General features: G+C 42.4%; 1 protein-coding gene across 2 annotated transcripts in view; it reads right to left on the reverse strand.

Moving 5' to 3' along the window:
* Nucleotides 1–218: 218 nt before the first annotated feature.
* CASP7 (caspase 7) overlaps nt 219–12,150 on the reverse strand; it is a 99,438-nt gene continuing 87,506 nt past the window's right edge. For both annotated transcript variants that reach the window (XM_077454994.1, XM_077454993.1), the window contains 2 exons: nt 11,120–11,258; nt 219–10,118 (listed from right to left, as the gene is read on the reverse strand). In XM_077454994.1, coding sequence (XP_077311120.1) covers nt 9,895–10,118; nt 11,120–11,258 — 363 coding nt within the window. In that variant the 3' untranslated portion in view covers nt 219–9,894. The remainder of the gene's footprint in view (nt 10,119–11,119; nt 11,259–12,150) is intronic.

The raw sequence follows: 12,150 nt of genomic DNA on the forward strand, positions 1-12,150 counted from the left end.
TGCAGGAAGGGCAACACCTACAACCTAAAGTAGTTCACAGCTCTTGTGGAAGGGGGATGCACTTTGGCCTTGGGTGCTAAAGAATCTTTTCCTGCCATTGCCTGCAGGGGGCGCTGGCATTCGGTGAATGGAATAGTGACCATGTACCCCAGTTCCTCTCCTGTATGTATGGTGCCTGTGTGCTTTGGAATGAGCAAACAGAAATACAAGACAGCAAGTACAACAAAACATTTCTTTATTGTCACCATCGTTGAATATGTGTACATTGAAGGAAGACAGCTACATAGCCATAGCATGGAATAAGTTGAGATGAACAGGAAAGACCATAAGTATCAATGTCTTCTTATTAGGAATTGGATTTTTTTCCCCACCAATCAGAATAGGGCTGGTCTGATGCTGCCTGACTTAGGACAGGGGTCTCCAAACTGTGGCCCGAGGGCTGGATGTGGCCCTTTGCTAGCCATTATCTGGTTTTCAATTTCAATTTCAATTCAAATGATATGAGGCACTATTCCTCTCATTGACACCAACAATGAGGCACTGTTTCTTCCACTGATACCAATGATGGGGTACTATTCCTCCTCCCCCTACTGACCACCAAACCTGAGGCTATGTTTAGCCTCATTGATGTGGGGTCCAGGACATTTTTTACTCACAATGGGCACAATCTAGCCCCCCCAACGTCAGAAGGACAGAAAAATGGCCCTTTATTTGAAAGGTTTGAAGACCATTGGCTTACAACAGGGGTCTCAAACTGGCGGCCCTCCAGCTGTTGCGGAACTACAAGTCCCATGAGGCATTGCAAGGCTGACAGTTACAAGCACGACTCCCACAGGCTGAGGCATGATGCGACTTGTAGTTCCGCAACAGCTGGAGGGCCACCAGTTTGAGACCCCTGGCTTACAAGATAGATAGATCTCCAGTCCCTAATAAGATCCTGTTGATACATAAGGACTGCAATGACCCCAGCATAATTACCCAAATGTCTAAGGGCCCATTTACACCTCTGCATTGCGGTAATGTGCCGCAACACACATAACTTGCATGGCGGTGCCATTTATTTTGAATGGCACCCCAATGCACAGTAGTACATTAAAAGGGTCATGTCCCATTTTTGCCAAGCTAGCCTATTCATTCCATAGGGGTGTATTAACATGCCACAAAAATGTAAAAAGGGCCCAATAAGAAAACTTCAGTGTTTAAAAAAAATAATAATAATAAATTGCTAATGAGACATTTCACAGTTTTATTTAATCTCTAGGATTCTAGAACTGCTCTTCTACTAGATCTTGACTACAATATCATTACATCTGCAACTGAAGCAATTGGATGTGCTCATAAGTAAAGAAATGTTATAGCAGATCCTCACCCGCTTTAGTTCTGTAGATATTGAAATATAAAATACTAGATAAAAATGATATGCTCCTATGAAATGAAATGGTAGAGCAGATCCTCACCCGCTCTAGTTCTGTGAATACTCAAACAGGCTATGCCGGAGTTGAGATACTTTCTGCAATGTGGGAGCATTCACCAAATCCTGTTCTGTCCCAGAGTTGTAATGAGAATATTCCACAGTGACAGAACCCATAGAGCAAAGATGAAACTCGCAGTGGAGTAAAGCTGGCCATACACTAGTAGAACTTTGATTGAAAATATTTGTATTATAACAATGGCACGATTTTCGAATGGTTTGTGGGGTCAAATCAGCATTCGGGATTTTGCATGCATATCAAAATCAAATGTTAAAATGCAAACAAAATTAAAAATAAATAAATATTCAACCACTTGCTATCCAGGGCAATTTATTTAAATTTTTCTCACACATTAAAATTAGCATTTTTAGCAAAAAAATTAAAATACTTTTTTATGTCACGTGATATTTCGCAGCTGTTTATCAAACGCAATTCGCAATTGCAACTTTCAGGAAAAATGCACGCAAATTTTGCATGCATGTGTGCTCACATTTTTTCATTTTTTTTTATTTTAGATTTATTAATTTTTTTTACACTTTCTTCATTTAATTTTTTTGCTTTCACAATAGGGATAACAATAACTTTGCCAAAGCAGCTAATCAAGTACATATTGTGCTTGATAAGCTACAACAGCCAGGGAATAACAGCTCTGAAGCCAAAAGTGACAAAATCCTTGCTGCTTCCGGCTTCATTCATCACAGAGGAGATCAGGGGATAGATGTTCCACCTTCTCCTCTGTGAAAAGGGATATTGCTCATTTACCTTCACAGCATTGTAAATGTTTATTCCGGCAAGTCTCTGTTGGCATTGTCGAATGCACTCACAAGATATATTTTTTTTTGTATGAACGTTCATTTGAAAATACAGTTAGGGCCATAAATATTTGGACAGGGACACAATTTTCGCAAGTTGGGCTCTGCATGCCACCGCATTGGATTTGAAATGAAACCTCTACAACAGAATTCAAGTGCAGATTGTAACGTTTAATTTGAAGGGTTGAACAAAAATACCTGATAGAAAATGTAGGAATTGTACACATTTCTTTACAAACACTCCACATTTTAGGAGCTCAAAAGTAATTGGACAAATAAACATAACCCAAACAAAATATTTATTTATTCAATATTTTGTTGCAAATCCTTTGGAGGCAATCACTGTCTTAAGTCTGGAACCCATGGACATCACCAAACGCTGGGTTTCCTCCTTCTTAATGCTTTGCCAGGCCTTTCCAGCCGCAGCCTTCAGGTCTTGCTTGTTTGTGGGTCTTTCCGTCTTAAGTCTGGATTTGAGCAAGTGAAATGCATGCTCAATTGGGTTAAGATCTGGTGATTGACTTGGCCATTGCAGAATGTTCCACTTTTTTGCACTCATGAACTCCTGGGTAGCTTTGGCTGTATGCTTGGGGTCATTGTCCATCTGTACTATGAAGCACCGTCCGATCAACTTTGCACCATTTGGCTGAATCTGGGCTGAAAGTATATCCCGGTAAACTTCAGAATTCATCCGGCTACTCTTGTCTGCTGTTATGTCATCAATAAACACAAGTGACCCAGTGCCATTGAAAGCCATGCATGCCCATGCCATCACGTTGCCTCCACCATGTTTTACAGAGGATGTGGTGTGCCTTGGATCATGTGCCGTTCCCTTTCTTCTCCAAACTTTTTTCTTCCCATCATTCTGGTACAGGTTGATCTTTGTCTCATCTGTCCATAGAATACTTTTCCAGAACTGAGCTGGCTTCTTGAGGTGTTTTTGGGCAAATTTAACTCTGGCCTGTCTATTTTTGGAATTGATGAATGGTTTGCATCCACATGTGAACCCTTTGTATTTACTTTCATGGAGTCTTCTCTTTACTGTTGACTTAGAGACAGATACACCTACTTCCCTGAGAGTGTTCTGGACTTCAGTTGATGTTGTGAACGGGTTCTTCTTCACCAAACAAAGTATGCGGCGATCATCCACCACTGTTGTCTTCCATGGACGCCCAGCCCTTTTTGAGTTCCCAAGCTCACCAGTCAATTCCTTTTTTCTCAGAATGTACCCGACTGTTGATTTTGCTACTCCAAGCATGTCTGCTATCTCTCTGATGGATTTTTTCTTTTTTTTCAGCCTCAGGATGTTCTGCTTCACCTCAATTGAGAGTTCCTTTGACCGCATGTTGTCTGGTCACAGCAACAGCTTCCAAATGCAAAACCACACACCTGGAATCAACCCCAGACCTTTTAACTACTTCATTGATTACAGGTTAACGAGGGAGACGCCTTCAGAGGTAATTGCAGCCCTTAGAGTCCATTGTCCAATTACTTTTGGTCCCTTGAAAAAGAGGAGGCTATGCATTACAGAGCTATGATTCCTAAACCCTTTCTCCGATTTGGATGTGGAAACTCTCATATTGCAGCTGGGAGTGTGCACTTTCAGCCCATATTATATAATTGTATTTCTGAACATGTTTTTGTAAACAGCTAAAATAACAAAACTTGTGTCACTGTCCAAATATTTATGGCCCTAACTGTATACCAGTGTATGGCCAGCTTTGACCCAAGGACATTCTAGACTGCCTAGAATTCATTCTGGGAGGTGCAGGCAGGGCCGTCTTTAAGGCAGGGCAAATGGGGTAGCTGCCCCTAGCCCAGTCATTGTTGTGGGGCCCAAAGCAGCTGCCCTTGAGCCTACACTGGCTGAAAATAGTTGACAAGTGGATTCGGGAGGGCCCAAGAAATTGTTTACCCAGGGTCCAATCAATATTAACCACTTTCTGACCGTTGCACACCAATATGCGTGTGCACAATGGCAGTGGTGGGTGTATCTGTACTTCCCCTTTAAGAGGCAGGGATAGCAGTCGCGCGCCCGTTGCATACACTGTGACCGTGCCCTTGGGACCGGCGGACTTGATGTAAACAAAGCATTTCCATGTTCTGGCTTGTGTCATGACAGAGGTCAATGCTCTCTGTCATCGAGAGCAGTGATCACTGTCATGTGAGTTGTAGCCCATCCCCTCCACAGTCAGAATCACTCCCTAGGACACACTTAACCCCTTCATCACCCTCTATTGGTTAACCCCTTCCCTGCCAGTGTCATTTACACAGTAATCAGTGCATCTTTATAGCAATGATCACTGTATAGGTGACAATGGTCCCAAAATAGTGTCAAAAGTGTCCGATGTGTCCGACCATAATGTCGCAGTCCTGCTAAAAATCGCAGATCGTCACCATTACTAATAAAAAAATAAAAGTGCCATAAAACTATCCCCTATTTTGTAGACGCAATAACTTTTGCGCAAACCAATCAATATACACTTATTGCGATTGTTTTTACCAAAAATATGTAGAAGAAGAATACATATCAGCCTAAACTGAGGGAAAAACATTTTTTTCATATTTTTGAGGGGATATTTATTATAGTAAAAAGTACAAAATATTGTGTTTTTTTTCCCAAAATCTTTGCTTTTTTTTGTTAATAGTGCAAAAAATATAAACAGCAGAGGTGATCACATACCACCAAAAGAAAGCTCTATTTGTGGGAAAAAGATGTCAATTTTGTTTGGGTGTAACGTGGCACGACTGCGCAATTGTCAGTTAAAGCGACGCAGTGCCAAATCACAAAAAGTGCTGTGGTCAGGAAGGGGGTAAAATCTTCAGGGGCTGAATCAGTTAAAGACGGCCATGTTTGCAGTAGCTAGGGGATGAGGATTCTAGGGAAATCTGTGTGCAAAACTGGTATCCTGATACCCTGCTATCAAGGAAGAGAAATCGGAATTTTGTTTTAGCAGTTATAGAAACCCAGAACAGCCAGCCAAATTAAATTGGGTGTCTTTATATTAACATGAAAATAGGAAATATTAAAAACCAAGGGTACAAGGGTTCTTCAAAAATTTTCCACACTTTCTAAAATTCCATTAAATATAAAAAAAAATGTGTGGAAACTTTTTGAAGACTCGCCGTATATTTTCACAGTCTATTCCCTACTATGTACAATCCCCTATTGTCTTTATATTTTCATTCCCATAATTCACCACACAACAGATGAGATTTAAGACCTGGCTTACAGTGATAGTGCCGGCACTACCTGCTGAAATAAAAGTGGATCCAGAATGCCAGTTCCCAGCTGCCATTTCTATGCAGCTCTAGCTGTATCGTGTTTCAGCCACCACTGAAGTTCTTTAGGCAGGATACAGAGTTTCACCATGCTGCGATGGGCAAAGATAATACTGCATAGACAAGTACCTGCAGGCTCAGGAAACAGAGTCTTTCACAGTGTGACACTACCCGATATTTAGGACTGAAACCTGACAAAAGCATAGACTGGCTGCAAGGACGTAGCAAAGCCAGAGGCCATTGAAACTGCCTGGAAAGAGGATTTTTTGGCGTTCGTTTAAGGGATTAGTCCACCCAAAAATGTTTGCCATTACCCAGTGGAACGGCTTCTCTCAACTCATTTGCTGCCATTTATGCAATTTTTTTTTGCATGTTTTCTTTTTTTTTTATTCCGTTTATTAAGAATTTCAACATAGATACAAAAAACACACAGTATTTGACAGCCTTAACATAGGCCGCATATTACACACAAACATAACAGTCCTCAGCACTGGAATTACTGTATAACCCTGAGACTAAACATGTAAAAAGATTCTCAATTGCGACTGTATATAACATTAGTACTTACGACTTCACCTAAGGACATATATATATATAGGCTCCACATGGCATAAAACTAACTCATCATCAAATAAATGAACAGATCTCTAGAATGATATATAGGCCCTCGCTTATCCCAAGGCAATGTTTTGATAAATCATTTTAAACCTAAAGATTAGTTAAAATTCCCAAACATTATTTTCTAAAAGCAGGGATTATGGAAAATAAAAGTGTTTTTTTTTTGTTTTTTTGGTTTTTGTTATATCAGACCATTTGCCAAAAAATTTACAGTAAACAATACACTAAAGTTAATTTTCTGGCACATGCAATATATTATCCAATTTTTTGGGTAAAATGTATACGATGAAGTTGTTGGGTATCTATTTACTCAGCACATGTCAAGCTTTATAATTGTGCACACACATGGGGGCAGGGCAAGCTAAACATTTTACAAAAAGTCCCCTATGTAATATAAACTCTTTGTGAATGTGGCATTAAAGAGATCCTTGATGTCTCACCCGTCTTGCATTGACTCCAATGCTAATGGAGTCAAGATAGTACTTCATTAGCTTCTTCCCCGTCTGCAGAGTCTAGGGAAAGTGACACCAGAAACCGAATTGAGGTTATACATTTCAGTTCTGGCTTCTTAGCAGCTGGGGGAGATCAGTGAATGGATGTTCGCTGGTCTCCCTCCCATCCACCCAGTGGCACCCACCATGTGAGTCCTGGCTCCACCCACCTGCCTCAGCCATTACACAGCAGTCCCACCCTTCCTGCTATTTTTTTTTCATATAATTCAAACAAGGTACCAGGACATGTTACTTTACCCAAACCACCAAAATGGTGAAACCAAGCCGGGGAAATACTATCACTGGAGTGCCAATAGATATAAGAAGCCACTGCGTGACTCACACAACGCTGTCTTTAGTTGAAACCAGTTTCAGGTGGACTAACCCTTTAAATAATCCAACAAACGTTTAGAGAAAAGATTTAACATATGAGTCATAGAAAATGTGGTGGTTTGGCAATGAAGTGTGGTTTGGCAGCATTACCTCTTCTTCCATAAACATAGAACAGCATGTTGTTTTTGTCTATAGATTTCCAACATACAAGCTTATTCACTAAGGCAGGACAATGAGCAATGAAGATCTGCAAAGTGAGATAATCCTAGTGTAACCGGCTTTCACCTTTTATCTGTTATTAGTACAAGGAAAAAGATTTTTATTAAATGTTCCAGGTTCTAGGACAGTGGTCTCCAAACTGCAGCCCTTTGCTTGCCTTATTTCAACCCTTGGGGTACTATTCCTCCCACTGATATGAGACACTATTCTGCCAACTGACACCAATGATAGGGCTCTATTCCTTCCAATGACAGGGCACTATTCCTCCCAATTATGGGGCACTATTCCTCCCAATGATACCAATGATGGGGCACTATTCCTCCCACTGACACCAATGATAGGGCTCTATTCCTTCCAACGATACCAACGATTGGGGCATTATTCCTCCCAATGATGGGGTACTATTCCTCCCACTGACACCAATTAGGGGGCACTATTCCTCCCAATGATGGGGCCCTATGCCTCCCAATGATACCAATGATGGGGCACTATTCCTCCAACTGACACCAGAGATGGAGCACTATTCCTCCCACTGATGCCAATGATGGAGCACTATTGCTTCCCCTAATACCAAATGTGGTGATGTTTATTCCCACTAATGCCAGGAAAATTTCCATTCCCGTTGTCCACAGTTTGGCCCCCCTAAAGCCTGAAGGGCAATAAACTGGCCCTTTGGTTAGAAATTTTGGTGACCCCCTGTTCTAAGGTATGAATGAGAGGTGCAGAGATGTATAACTTTCCCTGGGCCCAGGTGGTTTGGGGGCCCGATTTTGCCCCTCCTTTCTATTCAGCAGTGAAATGATCCTATATCCTTCAGGACACAATGGGCAAGATTTCCTTTACCCCTCCTTCTCTAGTCTTATTTGCTCTACTGAGATTCTAGTAGAAGTAAAAAAATAATAATTTATTCCAAAATCCTAAAATTAGACCTTCATGGGGTGCAATGGAAAGGGTAGCGGAGGCAGAGTAGACAAAAGACAATACATGTTTTTCATTATAGTTATACTTGTTATTGTTCTGGGCAGGGAGAGTGAGATTATGAAAATTAGCTCAATATGAAAAAGTGAGGATGTTCTGTGTTCTACATAGGGCACGCACATCAAATTAAACTTTCAGGTAATAAAAGCGGGGTTCCACCCTAAAGTGGAACTTCCGCTGATCGGAACCCTCCCCCTCTCCGGTGTCACAATTGGCACCTTTCAGGGGGGTGCAGATACCTGTCAAAGACAGGTATTTACACCGACTTCCAGGCATAGACTCCCACGGGAGTCTATGCTTCTTCCTGTCCCTGCGCGCTGTCTGCTGGGACACAAACGGGGTCCCAGAGACAGCGCGGACAATTCCTATTGCGTTGCGCGACTCGCGCATGCGCAGTAGGGAACCGGGAAGTGAAGCCTCTTCGCTTCACTTCCTGATTCCCTCACCTAGAATGGTGGCGGCAGCAGCCGAGAGCCGAGCGATCGATTGGCCTCGGCATCGCTGGACCCCGGGACAGGTGAGTGTCCATTTATTAAAAGTCAGCAGCTGCAGTATTTATAGCTGCTGGCTTTTAATATTTTTTCCCGCAGTGCAGTCCCGCTTTAATTTGCCAGGAATCCTCCATGATAAACACTCTTAACCTTGAGCCTGCTTCATGAAACTAAAAATGAATTAAAAATAAATTCCCCATCACATCTCAGTGTATTTATGCAATGAGTAGTGGGTGCAAAAATTATCTCTAAGCTATATATTAACCAAGGCAATATCATGAAAGATGGACTATTACATCCCTGTATGGGCTACTAGGTCCTTATTTGGACACTTCTGTATGGACTAGTCCATTAAAGTATAAGTAATTCCCCCTATCATTTTCAGCAAAGGAAGCTGCCATCTTTGCCTCTAATCTACAACTGCCATGATGTTGCACATGCCAATAATAAGGATACCAGCTACTGGATGGTTTGACACTTTGGATTAGAGCAACCAATGGGAATGTTACATTTCCAGCACGTGCCAGAAATTAAACTTTTTTGAAACTGGTAAATGGATGGGTTTACTTCCACTTTAAAGTAAAGATTGGTGGGGACTATGGTGGGGTAGAACTCGTTAACTTAAGCTACTTTGTCTTATTTGGCGGACTGGATCTTCTCCCACATTGGGGGCATCACCAGGGAGGAGGAGATGGAAACATCCATAGATACACATTCCATTGTAGTAGGCCAAAGGGTACAGTAAAAAATGTTTAGTAATGAACACAAGGAGGACTTATCCTACGAGTGGTTACACCTGAATATAAGGGACTACATGTAGAAATGGGCTACTATGTCTCTATTTGGGCAACCACACCTCTGTATAGACTATTACATTTCTGCTTGGGCTATTTTACCCCTGTAAGCATGCCTGTGCTTCTGTGTGGGTTGCTATGCCTCTTTATGGGTTCCTATAGCTCTCTGTGAGTACCTTCACCTCTGGAAGGGTGACTACACATTTGTATGAGTGACTAGACCTCTGCACGGTTGACTAGAGCTTTGCATGGGTCTCTGTAGGGGTGACTTCACCTAGCACATCATCAGTGTTCTTTGCAATGCCTTGTTTAATGAATCCTATTTTGCTACTTTAAAAAGAGATCAGCTTGCCTCATTGCTCCCTGATAATTTCGGACCATGGAGGGTCCACAGTGTAAAAGGTCTAGAAATACAGCTCCTTGGTTAGCATAGAGACCACACATGGAATCTGTTTCTTCTCGCTGAAACGCGGATCGTCCGACCATGACTCAAAGTTGGTGGCCACCAGGTAGTTGACCCGGGTCAGGATCTGCATAAGCTCCAGCTGCTTCCCATATTGGTTAAGAACGGTGCAGAGGGCCTGCACGAACCAGGAACCCCTCCCTGGATTCCTCCAAGAATAGTAGCCTGTTCAGGGAGACACAAGAGCTTATTACAATAATTCCATATTCAAGATAGAAGCTGGTCAAACAGTGTTAGTTTGGGTGGAATGAGCATTTTAAAAAACTGTGGAAGCTCACAATCAGTGTATTAGTTTGTTCTACTAAAACGATCACTGCTATCCTCTGGGTGCTAAGCCAAGGAGCTGCCCTGTCACAGTCCCTACCGTGTCATGCAGATGGCCAGGCATGGTCACGTCAGAGGTGGCTCAAGGAGCTATTGAACCCATGACTTTCTGTTTATTGCTCTAGTTGCTTTGCCTCCGAGCCACACCTCATTATTCAGCCTGCTTTTCAGCTATGCCTAGCTCTGCATGAAGTACTGAGGGCTATACTCTGGATCTTGCTTTGCAATTAGTACCCGTCACTCCTGGTTCAGCTGAGGCAGTTTATCTAATCAGCTGGGTATAAAATACTGCCTCACTCTGAGGACTTGGTCAGTTCATTGTCTCTTGCATTGCCAAGGGTTCCTGGGTTCAAGTTGCAGTGTTCCAAGACTGACCCCAGCTCTGTTCCTTGTTTATTCTGATTTCTGGAATCCCAGACTACAGTTTCACCTTGACAATCCTTTAGTAAATTCCTGTCAAGCCTCTGTGCACAGATTCACATCCCAGGTAGCTCTTTACCTTGTTACTGTAGGCTGTGTGTATTTGCAAGGGTGAGCATACATCTCTCCACTATGGACTCCAACCAAGGTAAGCCTTTACATGCCCCTTGTGAGAAAAGACTTTCACTATTCTCCCCCCCCCCCCCCTTATATTTCAAATGGCTCCTGCAGTGGCTCCCAGAACGACAGATAGAGCCTGGACCCCCTAGTGATTGCACACATGTCCTATGTTCCCCCATAATGAAATGTTGTAACTGCTGTGATTTCTCCTGACTTATCCCGCCAAATGCATTGAGTAGAATAGAAATGATTTATCATACGTGTATAAATAATTTTTTCTTTGTCATAATAGATCAGACTACCTGGTACAGTAGAGTAGGCAATGAGAAAGTCTGCCTCAACCGGGATCTTGTATCTGGGATTGGCATCTGTCTCCATGGAGTCGTTGGCTGGCCCAGAATCCGTCTGAATCCCCTCATCAAAATCTGAGCCTCGGCAAGCCTGCAGTATGGGCATTTGATTATTGACATTTCACTTTGCTGGGATACAATGCATAATATGTCTTGGAAGGCCGAGAACTTTGGCAGGAGAAAAAGTCAATAGACTGGGAAAGTCCCGGGCTGGTAACACAAACAAAAGCAATGCCAAGCAATACTTCCTATTCCCAACCTGCATAACAGTGTCCCGGGGAAAGATTCTTCAAAAGGGAAAGCTTATTGTAGGATAAACAAAGCATATCCAAAGCCCAAATATTTTTGGTTTTGGATGGAGAGCGCACTAGAATTTAAATCTAATGGGATACCAGTTCAAATGGTTCTCCTCACTTTGAAAAGATTACGCTCACTTCTTGTCTCTTGGACAGGAAGTAAATGGAAACCTCTGTGCAACAGAGGTGAAATCTTCTAATGAGACACCAGTTGCAACTGTTCGCCTCACTGTAAAAAGATTTACTCTCACTTCCTGTTCTGTCTCCTGGACAAAAAGTAAATGGAAACCTCTCCAGTGGGACCCAAACAGCAAAGAAAAAAAAGAAAAAAACTCCAAAAACTTGACAGGGTTTATTATAAATGAAAAAGTTGCAGCTTAAAAGAAAAGTTCTACTTTTTTAAATTTTTTTCTTAAAGAATCATACTTGCGTAGGGTGGATGTTTTTAATGGGTCCGATGCTGCCTCTGTCCCCGGCTAGCTCTAAGACTGAGAACCAATTATTAAAGGCCGCTGACTGCTCAGTCCTCAGTGCTCCCTGAGCAGAGAGCTCTTGACTGTCAGTCACCGGCTCTCTGCTCTGTGTAGGGGGTGGGAAAGGCTGGCTCAGGCTCTCACCGGATCACTGAGAGGCTGATCCAAGTGCCGGTCCAGAGTTGTGGGCAAATCCCGACCTAATTGTCATGAA

This window comes from Lithobates pipiens, unplaced genomic scaffold (genome assembly GCF_037356315.1).
Source record: "Lithobates pipiens isolate NorthernLeopardFrog02 unplaced genomic scaffold, aLitPip1_a1.2 Scaffold_25, whole genome shotgun sequence".
Lineage (NCBI taxonomy): Eukaryota > Metazoa > Chordata > Amphibia > Anura > Ranidae > Lithobates > Lithobates pipiens.